General features: G+C 44.2%; 1 protein-coding gene across 1 annotated transcript in view; it reads left to right on the plus strand.

The window, feature by feature from the left end:
* Positions 1-3,770: 3,770 nt before the first annotated feature.
* The window catches only part of lamc1 (laminin subunit gamma 1), a 43,513-nt gene continuing 28,205 nt past the window's right edge, over positions 3,771-19,078 (plus strand). The window contains exon 1 of the mRNA XM_023335263.1: positions 3,771-4,146. Within this exon, the coding sequence (XP_023191031.1) occupies positions 3,771-4,146 (376 nt within the window). The remainder of the gene's footprint in view (positions 4,147-19,078) is intronic.

Genomic DNA, 19,078 nt, shown 5'->3' on the forward strand with positions numbered 1-19,078 from the left:
TCCTTTAATGATCTACCTGAGTCCTGGAGTTTTGACCTGCTGTGATCAATCAGCAGGTCATTGATCAGCTGATCGTTGATGGGACAAAGACTTGAAGTTTGATCCTCTAATCTGGAAACGTCCTGCACTGTGGATGAGTTTTTTGTTTTTAATTAACTCTGGTATCAAGACTCAAAGATCCAGAGACATTTTGGTCCAAAACAAAAACACCTGAATGTTGCTGCATCCTGTTTCCAACAGGAGGATAATGTTTGACAGATAATAAATAATCATAAACTAGAAAAACAAAATTTCTGAAGAAATTTAGCCGGGGCCTGCCAAGGCGCGCCCGTCTGGTTTGTGCCCGGCGTCGTCACGCTACAAATTGGCATCCGCAACGTAATCAAGTTCAGATTTCTTTAGCCGAAATCTCTTTGCTTCCTTGTCTTTCGTTAGGCGATGAAATACGTTCATGTTTGGTTCGGTTCAGTTCTACTCTAGTGGGCAGACTGTACCGCAGCTGCTGCGCTACAGATATTTCTCCGCTGATTTTCAGTAAAACTCTACAACGGAGAACCTGGAGGTTCTGGTTCGGATGAACAAAATAAACCCAGATATTTTATGTTTTATTATTTGAAATTATTGATAGGCCAAACATAATGAAAAAAACTCAGATCATGAAGTTATTTTATGTAATTCAAACAAAAATTATAATTTACATCATACCAAGCTAATATTATGTAGTTCTGCTGTTTTTCACTGTCGGCACAAGACGGCAGCTGAGAGTATCTGTATCCGAAGCAACTGAGTCAGTGAAGTAGCTTAATATGCTAGTTCCGGTTATTTGTGACAATTTCTGCAAGTCACAATAGCTCTAGGTTGAGGTAAAACAAAATTGCCTTATTTCAGCTGATCAGATTGATGTTAACAGCGATTGTATAGCCTAACAGGTTTCACGAAAGCCAGTTAGCAAAGTGCTAACATGTGAACAAATTGCGGTTCCATCAAGCTAGCAGCTACGCTATCAGAGCCACAACAAAATATCCCACAGCAGTCAAACTTTTAAAATCGATCACATTTCTTAAAGAACACATTACATTTAACAACTGTAAGCAGTTCTAATAATATAGTAATGAAATTAAATATTATATTTTATGGACAGAACACAAACACTTCTTACCTTAACCAAGGAGAGTCGGAAGGAGAAAGCTCTTCTTCTTCTTTTTGATTTTAATGGCGGTTGGCAAGCAACTTAATGGTGTGCATTACCACCACCTACTGGTATGGAGTGTGGATCAGGGCGCAACTTAAAAAAAAAAAAAACACTAAATCCTTTCTATCAGTTTAGTTTTCTTAAGAAATTTTATGAAATAACATAAATATTCAGAGGAAGAGGAATATCCCAAAATATCTGGAATTTTTAACTGTAACTTATTCTTTAGAAGCCTATTATTATTATGCTTCATTTTAAAGTTCCAAACTAATTCCATGTGTAACAGTTACTCAGTTAACCGCTCCCCAATCTAAAGTCTTACATATAATCCTGTTACCTTCCAAAATGTAATAACCGCTTTATTTATTTTGTGTTTAATTAATGTCTTATTAAGTTTAAATGTCTCTATATCATGTTTCCTTTGATGTTGCTCTTAATAATTCATTATATTTTTTCCAGACTTACAATACTTTATTTCCATAATTCTACTTTGTTTTAAGGACACCTTAGGTAAATGATCTTCCATTTCATTTCCTGCTATATCTTTATGAGCTGGTATCCACATAAACCTAATCTCTATTTTAGAGATGCTGGGTTAGACAATTCTCTTTTTGAGCCAGCTGGGGGAGACAATTCTCCGTTTTAGCCAGTAGGGTATTAGGGTGTAGGATTTGTACCATTGAATTATAATGGGGTTTTTTTCGTAGTTTTTTGCGAATTATGTCGCCATGTTAATCCCGAATCCCACCAAAAGTAATAGCTGGAATGGCGTGAATTTTCTGCACGTTTTGATACCTCTTTTGTAGGTGTGCACGCAGCGGTATGAGCCGCATTAACGGTTACGGATGAAAAATAAAGAATAATAATAATAATAATAAAGAAACTTTTCTTGGGAGAATAGCAATAGGTTCCTGCCATTGCTTTGCATGGCAGGCCCCAATAAAATGTTCCCGTTAGTGAACAGTTCCCTCCTGCTTCAGTGTTTTCCTTGGAATAAACTGATTTCCGGGATCAGGTGTTCCTCAGGGCTCGTTCTTTGGTCCCTCCTGGTTTTTATCCGGCTCTGTTTTTACAGAAGCACCGATATGCAGATGACGAGTTGATCTTCTAATCAAGTTTCATTCTGTTTCAAACTGACCAAGCTAAATATTTTTCTGCTCCTCGTGTTTTTAAGTTCATGATATTTTGAGGGTTTTTGTTATTGTTGGTCTTTATAATTCAACAAAATGCTGAGCAACTAAAACCGATGCAGGTCAGATCAGCACATGGCAGTGAGAAAGAAAATATGAAGATCTTACATTTTGTTTTTCACAGTTCCAGTTGTTTCATAGATTATTAAACTATAAAAACAGATTTTTTTTACTGCACATGAAAAAGTCCCTATAGGAAAAAAATGGAACTTTAAACATTGTTTCATTCTATTAAAATGTTTTTCTATCATTAGTGGCAGGAAGCTGCAGCACCCAGAGAGAACTGGGATTCAAACCCACAACCTTTTGCTGCAAGCCACCAGAGCGACCAACCGGCCCACCGTTCATTAAGATGAATCTCATCGCTGGCAGGTTTAAACCTTTCAAGACATTTAATGAGAGTAGAATCATTTTTAAAAATAAAAATGTTTTTATTTACATTGTAATAAAAATATCAGAATGATTTATTCTGTAAAAACCAATGTGTAAATTTTTATTACTATCACAGAAACCAAACATTTCCTCTGATTTTATGGTTTGTTTGGTTTCAGATGAACTAAACTAAACAGCCTGATGGAAACTAAAGGCAGAGAAATCAAATCAAAAAGGGAAATTTTATATCTAAAAGATATTTATGAATATTTGATCCATATCCTCTGTGATGGACTGGAGACCTGTTCAGGTGACGATGGATGGATGGATGATCCATATCTTGAATATTGTGGAATAACATAAATCCTGTGCAGTGCTTCATTTGTCCGCTAGGGGTCTCTGTCCTCCAGCTCTTCAGCCCGCTGCTCCTCCAGTGAGGGAAGTTAATCCCAGCAGGATCTAAATCTGCTCCAGGATCAGTTTTATGTTTATCAAACACAAGTTTATCTCCGGGAATTCCTCCTCCAGTTTTCCTAAATCTGGGAGTTTTTCCAAGCAGCAGCAACTTCAACTCTGATCGAAATATTAAACACGTGATTCGGCGCAGACCGGACTTTGAAAAGTGTGCCGAATGTTTAAGTTTGCGCAGTGATTGCGGGTGCGCAGCGGCTCTGCGGTGATTTGGTGACTCCGGAGGAAGAGGCGGACTCTTCTCCGCAGCCTGTGCGCCTCGGAGCTGCGCAGTAGCGGACTGGGTGTAGTCTGGACTCCCGTCTTTTCCTGCTGGAGTTGTGGGTGCATGGCGGCGGACACAAAGAGCTGAGAGCGACCTCGGACAGCCAGAGAGCAGCAGCAGAACGCCGGGAAGCCGGAGCCACCAGACGCTCCTCGTTTTCCAGGTTCTCCAGTCCGGGATCGTTCCTGCGGGAAACTGTCGGGGAAAACTTTGGGAAAGTTTCGGGAGAGCTCCGACGGGAGTTTTGCGGCCGATCGGGAGGACGGAGCGGGCGGGCAGGATGCAGAACCTGATCCGGGCTCTGGTGGCGTGCAGCTGGCTGGCCGCGGTGTGCGTCCGCGGCGCCATGGATGAATGCGCGGACGAGCAGGGCCGACAGCAGCGCTGTATGCCGGAGTTCGTGAACGCGGCCTTCAACGTGACGGTGGAGGCCACCAACACCTGCGGCTCCCCGCCGGAGGAGTACTGCGTCCAGACCGGCGCCACCGGGGTCACCAAGTCCTGCCACATCTGCGACGCGCGGGACCCCCGGAACCACCACAACGCCGCGTACCTGACCGACTACAACAACCAGCAGGACGCCACCTGGTGGCAGAGCCAGACCATGCTGGCGGGGATCCAGTACCCCAACTCCATCAACCTCACCCTACACCTCGGTAAGAGCACACACACTGCAAAACACACACTGCGCCAACACACACTGCAAACCACACACTGCGCCGTTTGGAGACCTTGGTCACGAAAAATCTGAAAATTGGTTTTCACTGAGGTGCAGCTGCTGTCTGGAAGGATTTAGGGACTTTTGGGGCAAATTACGGACTTTTGGGGCAGATTATTGACTTGGGGGCAGATTAGAGACTTCTGGGACAGATTAGGGACTTTGGGGGCAATTTAGGGACTTCTGGGACAGATCAGGGACTTCTGGGGCAGATCTGGGACTTTTGGGGCAGATTAGAGACTTTGGGGGCAGCTTAGGGACCTTTGGGACAGATCAGGGACTTTTGGGGCAGATTAGAGACTTCTGGGACAGATTAGAGACTTTGGGGGCAGCTTAGGGACCTTTGGGACAGATCAGGGACTTTTGGGGTAGATTAGGGACTTTGGGGGCAAATTAGGGACTTTTGGGGCAGATTAGAGACTTCTGGGACAGATTAGAGACTTTGGGGGCAGCTTAGGGACTTTTGGGACAGATCGGGGACTTTTGGGGCAGATCAGGGACTTTTGGGGCAGATTAGGGACTTTGGGGGCAGATTAGGGACTTCTGGGTGACTGTCAGGAACTTTACTGCAGATCATTCTGACCTCAGATCATTTAAATCTGCAGGCTGTGATGGATCTCTGAGCCTTTGTGTTCAGGAGTTTTGTCATTGGGGTTCTGGATGGTTCTGATCCGGGGCTTGGCTCAGACCAGTTGCTGCTCAGCTAGACCTGCAGAGTTCTGATGTACCAACCACCTTTGAACGTATCATCTGGTGTTAGATTCAGGTTATCTGGGAGATCTTTGGGTGTAAATGTCGGGTTCTGAGGCTGCAGATGTTTCTGCTGAAGAGCCTGAATGAAATAAATGAAATAAGAAAAAGAAAATGACAAAATATGATGAAAATGTCAGAGTCCATAAACATAGATGTCTGCACTTCCTGGTCTCTGTTAACGGTGATCTGTTAATGGTGATCTATTAACGGTGATCTGTTAACGGTGATCTGTTAACGGTGATCTATTAACGGTGATCTATTAACGGTGATCTGTTAACAGTGATCTGTTAACGGTGATCTATTAACGGTGATCTGTTGACGTGATCTGTTAACGGTGATCTGTTGACGGTGATCTATTAACGGTGATCTGCTGACGGTGATCTATTAACGGCGATCTGTTGACGTGATCTATTAACGGTGATCTATTAACGGTGATCTATTAACGGTGATCTGTTAACGGTGATCTGTTAACGGTGATCTGTTGACGTGATCTATTAACGGTGATCTGTTAACGGTGATCTGTTAACGGTGATCTGTTAACGGTGATCTATTAACGGCGATCTATTAACGGTGATCTGTTAACGGTGATCTATTAACGGTGATCTGTTGACGGTGATCTATTAACGGCGATCTGTTGACGTGATCTATTAACGGTGATCTGTTAACGGTGATCTGTTGACGTGATCTATTAACGGCGATCTGTTAACGGTGATCTATTAACGGTGATCTGTTAACGGTGATCTATTAACGGTGATCTGTTGACGGTTATCTGTTAACGGTGATCTATTAACGGTGATCTGTTAACGGTGATCTATTAACGGTGATCTATTAACGGTGATCTGTTGGCGGTTATCTGTTAACGGTGATCTATTAACGGTGATCTATTAACAGTGATCTGTTGACGGTGATCTGTTAACGGTGATCTATTAACGGTGATCTGTTGACGGTTATCTGTTAACGGTGATCTATTAACGGTGATCTGTTAACGGTGATCTATTAACGGTGATCTATTAACGGTGATCTGTTGGCGGTTATCTGTTAACGGTGATCTATTAACGGTGATCTATTAACAGTGATCTGTTGACGGTGATCTGTTGACGTGATCTGTTAACGGTGATCTGTTGACGGTGATCTATTAACGGTGATCTGTTAACGGTGATCTGCTGACGGTGATCTATTAACGGCGATCTGTTGACGTGATCTATTAACGGTGATCTGTTAACGGTGATCTGTTGACGGTGATCTATTAACGGTGATCTGTTGACGTGATCTATTAACAGTGATCTATTAACGGTGATCTATTAACAGTGATCTGTTGACGGTGATCTGTTGACGGTGATCTGTTGACGTGATCTATTAACGGTGATCTATTAACAGTGATCTGTTGACGTGATCTATTAACGGTGATCTATTAACAGTGATCTGTTGACGTGATCTGTTAACGGTGATCTGTTGACGGTGATCTATTAACGGTGATCTGTTAACGGTGATCTGCTGACGGTGATCTATTAACGGTGATCTGTTGACGTGATCTATTAACGGTGATCTGTTAACGGTGATCTGCTGACGGTGATCTATGAACGGTGATCTGTTGACGGTGATCTATTAACGGTGATCTGTTGACGTGATCTGTTGACGGTGATCTGTTGATGGTGACTGGAGTTTTTTGGGTCGTTGGTGGAAACTGGAAGGTTTTTATCTCCAGATGATTTAAAGAGTTCTGAAATTATTCCTGCATGTTTTGGATGTTTTTGTCATTTTTCTGGTTATTAATGTTTAATCTGGTTATTAATGTTTAATCTGGTTATTAATGTTTAATCTGGTTATTAATGTTTAATCTGGTTATTAATGCTCCAGCTGTTTGTTGATGACTAACTGAACTAACTGGACCTTTAACAGCAGTCGGGTCCAGATGTTTCCCTTCACTGATTCCAGAGTCGATGTTCAGCAATGAGATTCCTGAGTGTTTGATCATCAGCTGGTCGGTTCTGGTCGGTTCCTTTGGTCCAAATCAGTTGATGAGTAACTTTATCTGGTGGTTCTGGTTCTTTTCACACAGAGAAAATTTTAATTGAACCAGAAACTGTAACTAGAATCCAGAGCAGGAGGTTCTGTCCACTAACGGGTCAGATGGACGTGGACACTGGTGGCTGTCTTCATCGTTGTCTTCGTCGTTGTCTTCGTCACTGTCTTCGTCGCTGTCTTCCTCGTTGTCTTCGTCGTTGTCTTCGTCGTTGTCTTCGTCACTGTCTTCGTCGCTGTCTTCGTCGTTGTCTTCGTCACTGTCTTCGTCGTTGTCTTCGTCGTTGTCTTCATCGCTGTCTTCATAGTTGTCTTCATCGCTGTCTTCATCGTTGTCTTCGTCGCTGTCTTCGTTGTTGTCTTCATCATTGTCTTCATCGTTGTCTTCGTCGTTGTCTTCCTAGTTGTCTTCCTCGCTGTCTTCATCGTTGTCTTCATCGCTGTCTTCATCGTTGTCTTCGTCGCTGTCTTCCTCGTTGTCTTCCTCGTTGTCTTTATCGTTGTCTTCCTCGTTGTCTTCATCGTTGTCTTTATCGTTGTCTTCCTCGTTGTCTTCATCGCTGTCTTCATCGCTGTCTTCATCGTTGTCTTCCTCGTTGTCTTTATCGTTGTCTTCCTCGCTGTCTTCCTCGTTGTCTTCATCGTTGTCTTCCTCGTTGTCTTCATCGTTGTCTTTATCGTTGTCTTCCTCGTTGTCTTCATCGTTGTCTTCATCGCTGTCTTCATCGTTGTCTTTATCGTTGTCTTCCTCGTTGTCTTCCTCGTTGTCTTCATCGTTGTCTTTATCGTTGTCTTCCTCGTTGTCTTCATCGCTGTCTTCCTCGTTGTCTTCATAGTTGTCTTCATCGCTGTCTTCATCGTTGTCTTCGTCGTTGTCTTCGTCGTTGTCTTCATCGTTGTCTTCCTCGTTGTCTTTATCGTTGTCTTCCTCGTTGTCTTCATCGTTGTCTTCATCGTTGTCTTCCTCGTTGTCTTTATCGTTGTCTTCATCGTTGTCTTCATCGTTGTCTTTATCGTTGTCTTCATCGTTGTCTTCCTCGTTGTCTTTATCGTTGTCTTCCTCGTTGTCTTCATCGTTGTCTTCATCGTTGTCTTCCTCGTTGTCTTTATCGTTGTCTTCCTCGTTGTCTCCTCGTTGTCTTCCTCGTTGTCTTCCTCGTTGTCTTCCTCGTTGTCTTCATCGTTGTCTTCATCGTTGTCTTTATCGTTGTCTTCATCGTTGTCTTCCTCGTTGTCTTTATCGTTGTCTTCCTCGTTGTCTTCATCGTTGTCTTCATCGTTGTCTTCCTCGTTGTCTTTATCGTTGTCTTCCTCGTTGTCTTCCTCGTTGTCTTCATCGTTGTCTTCCTCGTTGTCTTCATCGTTGTCTTCATCGTTGTCTTCCTCGTTGTCTTTATCGTTGTCTTCATCGTTGTCTTCATCGTTGTCTTCCTCGTTGTCTTTATCGTTGTCTTCATCGTTGTCTTCATCGTTGTCTTCCTCGTTGTCTTTATCGTTGTCTTCATCGTTGTCTTCCTCGTTGTCTTCATCGTTGTCTTCATAGTTGTCTTCATCGCTGTCTTCCTCGTTGTCTCGTCTCTGTTGGATGTTTTGTACCTGAATCTGTTTAATGTCTGAAACCAAGAAAATTTTTCTCTACTTTGTTTCTTCTGTGGATCTTGACCTTCTGACCTTCTGACCTTCTGACCTTGTTTCTCAGTCGTGACTCTGAATCAGATTTATTGATTCGGTCGTGGATGGAGGCTTTTCTTCCTGAATCTGTTTATTCTCAGAACCTCCAGCTGTCACCGACCAGAACCAGGAGGATCCAGCCTAACGCCATGAACCAAAATCTGACGGTTTGTTGGTCCTTCTGGTCGAGACCGACCCGATCGGGTCGGGTCGGGTCCTGACGTTGGACACCTGTCCTCTGAGGAGGACAAAGCTTCGTCTGTAATCTCAGGAAACCCGCCGTGAGCTCAGGGCTCCCTGTAACTTGGTGTGTTTGGACTCTTTGAAGTGCGGCAGGAAGGCGACGTGTTCTGACTCGACCGTGCAGAGACGGGCCCCGGGGCCACATGAAAGCGCCACAAAGAAGAAAACCTGCAGGAGGAGGAGGAATGGAGGCCTGGCGCTCTGCAGCTGAAAACCTGCAGTTAGTTTGAACCAGGACTGAGACAATCTGCATCAAAAACATCCTCAGACACCAGATCTGGATTTAAACTGTGTGAACAGCAACCAAAGTCTAAAAGAAACTCCTGACAGGAGCAGGAACTGGATCAAAGGCTGGATCAGAACCGGTCTAAAAACCTAAACTCAGATGTTCAGACGACTGCTTGGTCTCACAGCAGATGAAATCCTGCAGCAGTAACCTCGGATCGGATCGGACCGAGCCGCTCTGGAGACACAAACTGAGGGCCAAACTCTCCAGATTCCTCCCTGAGGAAAAGCGCTGAAGTGTCCTGAGAGCGGATCAGAACAGCCGTCCTCTGAACTGGACCTCTGACGGCCAACAGACCCAACTAGACTATTCAACAGACAGACCCGGTTTAGAAACTCAGTTAGTCTACAGATAACGAGTCGTCGGTCATAGTTTACATTAAACAAGTTGCTCATGTTGATCAAGTTGCTTCCTGCACAGCAGAAAAACCCAGAAGACGTCATGGTTCATCTTTTCTGGATGTTTTTCTTCTTATTAATTTTCATCAAAACGTTGAAACGTTTCCAGACATTGAGGCCCTTCAGTCGTTCCTGGTCTGAATCCTAACTTAGTTTAATGCTGTTTTCTTTGACTAGACACTTTATTTGATTATAGTGGAATAGAAATGTGTCGTAGAGAAATGCCAGATAAAATGTGGCCAAATGTTTCCACAGAGAAAACGACGCTGAAGCAGCAGAAATGAGGAACTTAGAGGACGTTAAAGTCTCTCTACATAATTTGGATTTTTATGTCACACTGTTAAATGTTTCTGTTTTCTAAAACTAAAGATCAGAGTCATAAGGCCTGAAGAGTTCAGGGTCTGAATATACATTTTAATGAGTTTATTTGGCGTAGAGAAGCGCCAGTAAAACCAGCAGAGGCGTTTTCACTGCAGGTCACAGAACTAACTTCACAGTTTCAGCTCAGTTGGCTTTTTGTCGAATGTTTCATTTTTAACTCAGGGCTACAGGCTATAAGAGAAAACTTTAGTCATTGAATCCTGGGAACTAAATGATCTGAATCAAACTTTTCTCTGGTTTGATGTTCAGTTTGTGGTGTTGGGTCAGATTATTCTCTGATTAACATTTTGTCGTCGGTGTGGAGGATTAGAAACCAGGCTGTAAAATCTGCTTAGCAACTGTGACACTTGAAGAAGTCGGTCATGATCTTCTTGTTTTCCTTGTGCACAAAAATAACTTCCTGATTATAACAGATCAGATTGAAGCATTTATTTTAAGTCTTTATGTCGGGACCAGACTTTATACTTTAACAGTTATTAAAACCTGGAGACGTTTACAGGAAGCATCTAGATTAGATTTTCTTTACTTCCTGTACGGGTCCAGTGGAGCAGAGCTGATCAGCAGAGAGGAGGCGGCGATGAAATCCCAAAACAAGCGAATGCAGCAGATATTTGATCAGAATCAGAAACAGAATAATCTGATGTTTGTACCTGGAGCAGCAGATGGTGAATAAAGTTATTAACGGTGAAACCAGGATTAAAGGGAACAAAAGCAGGTTTTTATTCAGACATGTTTCAGTGATGTCATCGGCTTCAGGACAGTCTGGATAACGAATGAGGCATTTATGGTCTGCATCATGTGTAGGAGAACTCGGCTTTGTGTTTTAACTTTGCAAAAAGGTCAAAAAAGAAAATAATAAACATGTTTCAGTGAATAAAGTCTCACATCTGAAGATTCTCCATCAAATGGAGCAGAACTCATCCAGTGGTTCTGAATCTACGACCCCTTCAGGAGCCCTGGATCTGTGTGGGAAAAGCGTGTTTCCTATCCAGTCCTGTTTTCCTGCCAGCTGCTGTAAATTACACCAATCTGAGCGCGAACCCAGGGCGGCGGGGGAGGGGGCGGCCGGGAGTCATCTGCTCCGGACTCGGCATTGTTTAGCGGCTCTGGAATGAGCTCAGCGTGGGAAACTGGGAAGTGTGGAGATTACTGGGCCGGCACAGCTGGAGCCGCTCAGCTGAGGAGACCAACGTTTCTCCAGCCTGAAGCTTCCCGACGCTCAGGATTCAGGAATCCGGGATGAGCCGAGGTTTTAGAGATGAGGCCCGGTGTTGTGGTTCCGACCCGTCTGAGGAGGTTCTGTTCGTCTGCCAGGAGTTCAGACTTCAAAGCAGCGAATAAACTTCCAGCTCAGATGATCTGGAATCTCCACATGACGCTGCGGCACAAAAAATCATCCTAAACATGACTTTATTTGGGTTTGTAATTATTTACAAAATTGTCAAAAATGAAAACAATAAACATGTTTTGAAGAATAAAGACTTTCATCTAAATCAGACAGAAATCTTCCAATAAACTCCTGAATCCTTCAGGAACCAAAACAATAATTATAGTTTATTTTTCTTATAAATAATAAATCAGTTAAAAACAAGATGGATCCAAACAAACTCAATCGTTTCCATGTGGACGAGTTTTTATGTTTCTACTAAAAACTGGAGGAAAAACAAAACAAACTTTTGTTTACAGAGAATTTATAATTCATCTGTTTGTTGTTTTATTATGGATATTCAAAATGTCTTCCGGGTCCAAAGGTTCTGTAGAGTTTAAATGGATTTTTGACAAAGACTTTCTGCATTATTGTTATTATTATTATTATTATTATTATTATTATTATTATTATTATTAACATTATATTTCTGGGAAAAACAACATTACTGTTTATCGCAGTAACGTCTACGACAGTTCTGGTTCTGGTTCTGAGTCGGTTCTGGTCCTGGTTCTGGTTCTGATTGGTCCTGGTTCTGGTTCTGAGTCGGTTCTGGTTCTGATTGGTCCTGGTTCTGGTTCTGATTGGTCCTGGTTCTGGTTCTGAGTCGGTTCTGGTTCTGGTCCTGAGTCGGTCCCAGGGTTCAGACCAGAACTCCAGCAGTAGATCAGGTTCTGTTGCCGTTAGAAACAGAACTCTGACCCAGAAACCCGGTTTATCTCGGTGACCTTGGCGTCTCCAGCTGGAGGTCAAAGTGACTCCTTCCTGCAGAGAGGAGATTAAAGACAGAGAGGTCTCACTCTGATCTTTATCCAGTGGTTCCGGGTTTCCGGTTCAGTCTGGGTTCTGTTCGGGTCGCTGTCACTTTGTTTGGACCTTTCTGCAGCTGGGAAGGTTTTGCTGATAACTGAGGATCTCTGAACGAGATGCATCACTCTGTTCATTATTCATTACAGCTGCGACAGGCTGAGCCTCTCTGATTGGTTCTGATTCTCCCGGGAAGCGGATCCGACTCGGTTCGCCATCATCAGGTTTTGTTGCTTCCAGCTGAATAAATCAGCTGATGGGACGACGGCAGAGACGGTTAATGAGGCAGCCTGAGGCGACCTCTCACTCTGTCTGAAAACGAAGCTCTGACTCACCTTCATCCTCCTCCTCTTCCTCCTCCTCGTCTTCGGTTCGAGTCATTTCAGGAATTCAGCCTTTTGCTCGGACCTGGAGGAACCCCCCCCCACACACACACACTCTGGACGGGCCTGTGGATCAGAGGCCTGCAGGCTCTCAGTCCTCCTGACTGGAGCGAAGTGAGGAAGAGGAGGATTCATCTTCATCCCTCCTTGACTTTTCACCGACTTCCTGAGGAACCAAACAGAAACACAAACTCTGGTTTCTGCCACAGAAAGCCTCCAGGTTCATCCCTGAGCTCGGTTTGGGTTTCAGTGGTCAGAACCTGCTGGTCGGTACCAGATGGGTCCAGATCAGAACCAACATGTCCGCCTGCCTGCAGGTTCAGATATAAAGAACCTGACGGAGGTCGTCTGACCTCAGATCAGCTGGAGGGCAGCCGTCCGTCCGTCCGTCCAGAAAGTCCGGTCCGGTTGGTGAGGTGTGATCGCTCATCGACCTCTGACCTTTGGTCCTCCTGGGTTCGGTTGAACTCTGGTTGGTTTCAGCTGTTGAAACTTTCTTACGGTGGAGGAAACGGTTTATCAGCCAGGAGCCGACGCAGTGCATGATGGGATTTGTCTCAGGTGGGAGTTGAAACAGGAAGTAGCTGCGTCTCTGTTTGCTCTCCGCCTCAGCAAACAGCCGCTCCTTTCTTCTCCTCCTGCAGGTCGTGTTGAAGTTGCCGCTCTGTTTGTTCTCGTTGCTTTGAAGCTCAGACGCTGCATTCTTGTTGCCGTGTTAATTAAAAGGCCGGCGGTGCGTTCAGGGACCCTGAGCAGTGTCGTTCCTCTCAGCTCTTCTTCAACCTCCTCAAGGTTTTTCTCTGAACTTTGGTTGAACTTTTTCTTTAAAACTCTGAATTTAAACTAAACTCAAAACTAAAATGTTTAAAAGTGAGTGATGATGATGAAGCCAGGAGAAAGGATGAAGATGATCCCAGGGATCTTCGGCGTGTCGCAGCTCGTCTTCCTCTCCAGGCTGTGATTAAGCATCTGGATCAAAACGCCATCATGAGGCCATAAACACGCAGGAAGTGGTAATTACAGCGCCGACACTTTCCACGCTTCCTCAGAGGAAGGCATCATCATCTTCATCATCATCTTCTTCATCATGGAGGTTTCCTGCTGCAGCTGCTTTTTATCAGCTGAACCTCTGGGCCAGATCCATCAAACCAGAACCTTCACGGTTCTGATCGGTTCTGATTGGGTCCTCGGGCCCGACCCTCCTCTTCCTCAGCCAGAGAGAAGATGAAGCTCCAACCAGAAATCTGTTTTTTCCAGATCCATTTTACCATCAGATTAATAACATTAATAGCGTTATTATAGTAAAATGTGAATATTGTTGCTTAGAGACCAACATAAACAAACTCCAGCTCATTCTGAACGATCCATAAACTTTACATTCTAATAAACTTTTAACATTGAAACTGGAAAACATTTTAAACAAACAACAGAAACAATAAATAAAATGAATTATGAGTTTCTGTAAACAAATTATTCTTCAAAATAATGTTTAGTTGAGACCAAAACACCAAACTGGAGAATTTATTGATTTTGTTTTCATGCCTGGTTCATTATTATATGATTAATTATTGCTTTGAATTTGCTTTAGATTTTTTTATTTATTGTGCAGATAAATGTTCTTCAAATAAATGTTCATATGAAAGTTAAGCACTTGGTTTCTAATCTAATGATAAATATTCCTCATATATTTATTGTAAATTTATTGGAATTAATGCATGAAAAAACTGAAAAGGTTCTGAATCCTGGATTAGTTTATAAATCTCTAAATGGTTTTATTGAGTGTTGCTCTGATCTGGACGTCTGACGAGGCCCACAGCATGACGCCTCCTCCTCCCGCCGGCTGTGGGATCAGACATGTGAATGAACAGAACCGTGTCGGCTCAGACTAAACACCCAGAGCTCAGATACCATCTGTTGACGCTGCGGCGGGTCAGGCGTCTTATCAGCGCCGCTTTCTGTGGAGGATCGGGCCGCCGCAGGAAGCAGAGAAACAGGAAGTTACTGATCCGGGTCAGACTCGGGTCAACATTTGAACCATCAGCAGACGGTTTGCTGCAGCTCAGAATGCTGGGAAAACATGGCAGCAAGAACCAGAAATAGAGACACATCTGATTGGTTGTCAGATTTGATTCACAGATTTTCTCATCCTTCATTTGGTTCCTCTGATCAGGAGACGATCTCCATCCTCTGATTCAGCTCCAGTAAACCCCAGTAAACTCCAGTAAACCCCAGTAGACCCCAGTAAACTCCAGTAAACCCCAGTAGACCCCAGTAAACCCCAGTAAACTCCAGTAAACCCCAGTAAACTCCAGTAAACTCCAGTAAACTCCACTAAACTCCAGTAAACCCCAGTAGACCCCAGTAAACTCCAGTAAACCCCAGTAGACCCCAGTAAACCCCAGTAAACTCCAGTAAACCCCAGTAAACTCCAGTAAACTCCAGTAAACTCCACTAAACTCCAGTAAACCCCAGTAAACCCCAGTAAACTCCAGTAAACCCCAGTAAACCCCAGTAAACCCCAGTAAACTCCAGTAAACTCCAGTAAACTCCAGTAAACTCCAGTAAACCCCAGTAAACCCCAGTAAACTCCAGTAAACCCCAGTAAACTCCAGTAAACTCCAGTAAACCCCAGTAAACCCCAGGAAACTCCAGTAAACCCCAGTAAACTCCAGTAAACCCCAGTAAACCGCAGTAAACTCCAGTAAACCCCAGTAAACTCCAGTAAACCCCAGTAAACTCCAGTAAACCCCAGTAAACCCCAGTAAACTCCAGTAAACCCCAGTAAACTCCAGTAAACCCCAGTAAACCGCAGTAAACCCCAGTAAACTCCAGTAAACTCCAGTAAACCCCAGTAAACCCCAGTAAACCCCAGTAAACCCCAGTAAACTCCAGTAAACCCCAGTAAACCCCAGTAAACCCCAGTAAACTCCAGTAAACCCCAGTAAACTCCAGTAAACCCCAGTAAACTCCAGTAAACTCCAGTAAACCCCAGTAAACTCCAGTAAACCCCAGTAAACTCCAGTAAACTCCAGTAAACCCCAGTAAACTCCAGTAAACTCCACTAAACCCCAGTAAACTCCAGTAAACTCCAGTAAACCCCAGTAAACTCCAGTAAACTCCAGTAAACTCCAGTAAACCCCAGTAAACCCCAGTAAACTCCAGTAAACTCCAGTAAACCCCAGTAAACTCCAGTAAACCCCAGTAAACTCCAGTAAACTCCAGTAAACTCCAGTAAACCCCAGTAAACTCCAGTAAACTCCACTAAACTCCAGTAAACTCCAGTAAACTCCAGTAAACCCCAGTAAACCCCAGTAAACCCCAGTAAACTCCAGTAAACTCCAGTAAACCCCAGTAAACCCCAGTAAACTCCAGTAAACCCCAGTAAACTCCAGTAAACTCCAGTAAACCCCAGTAAACTCCAGTAAACTCCACTAAACCCCAGTAAACCCCAGTAAACCCCAGTAAACCCCAGTAAACTCCAGTAAACCCCAGTAAACCCCAGTAAACCCCAGTAAACTCCAGTAAACCCCAGTAAACCCCAGTAAACCCCAGTAAACTCCAGTAAACCCCAGTAAACCCCAGTAAACTCCACTAAACCCCAGTAAACTCCAGTAAACTCCAGTAAACCCCAGTAAACCCCAGTAAACTCCAGTAAACCCCAGTAAACTCCAGTAAACTCCAGTAAACCCCAGTAAACCCCAGTAAACTCCAGTAAACTCCAGTAAACCCCAGTAAACTCCAGTAAACTCCAGTAAACCCCAGTAAACCCCAGTAAACTCCAGTAAACTCCAGTAAACCCCAGTAAACCCCAGTAAACCCCAGTAAACTCCAGTAAACCCCAGTAAACCCCAGTAAACTCCACTAAACCCCAGTAAACTCCAGTAAACTCCAGTAAACCCCAGTAAACTCCAGTAAACTCCAGTAAACCCCAGTAAACCCCAGTAAACCCCAGTAAACTCCACTAAACCCCAGTAAACTCCAGTAAACTCCAGTAAACCCCAGTAAACTCCAGTAAACTCCAGTAAACTCCAGTAAACCCCAGTAAACCCCAGTAAACCCCAGTAAACTCCAGTAAACCCCAGTAAACTCCAGTAAACTCCAGTAAACCCCAGTAGACCCCAGTAGACCCCAGTAAACCCCAGTAAACTCCAGTAAACCCCAGTAAACCCCAGTAAACTCCAGTAAACCCCAGTAAACCCCAGTAAACTCCAGTAAACTCCAGTAAACCCCAGTAGACCCCAGTAGACCCCAGTAAACTCCAGTAAACTCCAGTAAACCCCAGTAAACCCCAGTAAACTCCAGTAAACCCCAGTAAACCCCAGTAAACTCCAGTAAACTCCAGTAAACCCCAGTAAACTCCAGTAAACTCCAGTAAACCCCAGTAAACTCCAGTAAACCCCAGTAAACCCCAGTAAACTCCAGTAAACTCCAGTAAACCCCAGTAAACTCCAGTAAACTCCAGTAAACCCCAGTAAACTCCAGTAAACCCCAGTAAACTCCAGTAAACTCCAGTAAACCCCAGTAAACCCCAGTAAACTCCAGTAAACTCTCCCAGTGATTTCCTCTGAATGATCCCATCATTTGTTGCTCAACCAGTTAATTGCTGGTTTCCTGTTGGAAAAACTCCAGCTGCTGTTTTTCTGCTTCAGCTGGGAACCATCTCCCTCCCAGTGCTGACCTCTGACCCCACCGTTAGCTCCCTGGTGGGAGCCGGCGTCACGGTGGGAACGGCGGGACGGAAAAAGCAGCAGCTTTGACCCGAGAGCGGAGCGGCGTGGAGGCCGGGAGCCGCCGCTCCGCTCTGTGATGTAGGCAGGAAGTGACGCCGGGGCCCCGGGGCCTCCGGGGGGGCGGGGTCGTTACCGACGGCGAGGAGTCTGAGCGCCGAGGGGCTTTACAGGAACAAGCAGATGCATGCAGGGTAATTTTAGCTGTGCTGGCGGGGGGGTAAACACATGACGTGTGGACGGATTAATGAGCGGCACCGAGGCTTCGGCTGCAAACCGGGCCGCCGCCACCGCCGCCTTCTGAGGCTCTGTAGGTCAAAGGTCAACCTTCAACAGTTTGCAGTTTTACTTCTAACCTCCATTCATCTGAAGCTGAGCTGGTTAAACTGGAGCTACTGGGCGAAGAGCTGCTGCCTGAAAACTGTTCATGCGTTTAAACGCAGCGTCGGCTGATTCTCCTTCTTATCAACATCAAAATTTAAATATTCATAAAGTTGCTCCATGTTTGCAAAGAGCTTGGAAGTAAAATTAGCTGTGAGCACTGGTGTTAGCATGCTAACTGGGTCGTCTTTGGTATCTTTTCATGCTATTAGCACGCTAACAAACGCTAACATACATCGACGTGTTCAAAGCTGTTTCCCCAAATCTTCCCAGTAAAGAAACGTTTCGCTACCAGAGCTGGAATAAATCCAGTAACAGATTACCGTTCTGCTGATTTATTTCCTCTGATTGCTAAACACATTTTACCGTTAGCATGCTGCGTTGCTAAGGCATCTGATCACCGTTAGCATAATTATGCTAACTCTTTACTCTTTAGTATTCTTGTGTTAAAGTTGGCATAAAGAATAAAGTAATTTAACTTCCTCGGCTTTCATAGTTTCACCAAAACTCAGCCGTCTGAAGACTTTCTGCCTGTTTGTCTGCAGAGATCTCTGGGCTCTTCGGCTCAGACGTTCAGGGTTTAAATTAAAGTCGGAGCTCAAACCGTCCAGCAGCAGCTCAGAGAAACAAACTGAGGCAGATTATTGTTTATTTGTGAAACAGAGGAAGAGATCCTCTGAGCAGACTCGGATCAGTCAGCAGGATCTGAGCTTTTTAATAATCGGATGAACAGATTGTATCTGAAGAGGTTCCTTCAGCGCTCGCCTTGTTTACGTCTGGCAGATCTGAGAGAGACGCCCGACTGATGTGGGCTCATATTTATCTTTTTCCTCCCTTTGCTCTGCTTGCATTTCACCTGGAGGACAGACTGACTGACTGACTGACTGACTGACTGACTGACTGACTGACTGACTGACTGCTGCTGCTGCTTGATCCTCCAGTCAGAGCTTTGATTTATTGATCACAATCAGGAAGACATTGTTGATCCTTCAGATTCTCATACAGACATGAAGATTTAGTTATAAATTAGTTTCTTGCTTTGTTAGTTTGTCTGATTTAATGCTCAGATGAGTCTGATTTGTTTCTTTTTGAAGAGAAGCTAAAACGGTTCTGATGAACCTGGTTTTGTAACAGAACCTGGTTCTGGTTCTGTTAACAGAACCCGGTTCTTCAGAATCAGGCGACGTCTCGAGGTCACCAGGTTCCTCTGGACTTCAGCAGAAGCAGCTGCTGCTTAACATTTATTATCTCTACAACTCAAAGGTCCACAGAGCAGAAACCCATAAACCTGCTGGAGGAAAGAAAACCATCATTTAGGAACCAACAGCTCATCTCATAAAGCACCAAACATAAATCTATAGCAGCCTTCAGTTTATGGATATTATTACACCT

This window comes from Xiphophorus maculatus, chromosome 6, assembly GCF_002775205.1.
Source record: "Xiphophorus maculatus strain JP 163 A chromosome 6, X_maculatus-5.0-male, whole genome shotgun sequence".
In the NCBI taxonomy this organism is placed as follows: domain Eukaryota; kingdom Metazoa; phylum Chordata; class Actinopteri; order Cyprinodontiformes; family Poeciliidae; genus Xiphophorus; species Xiphophorus maculatus.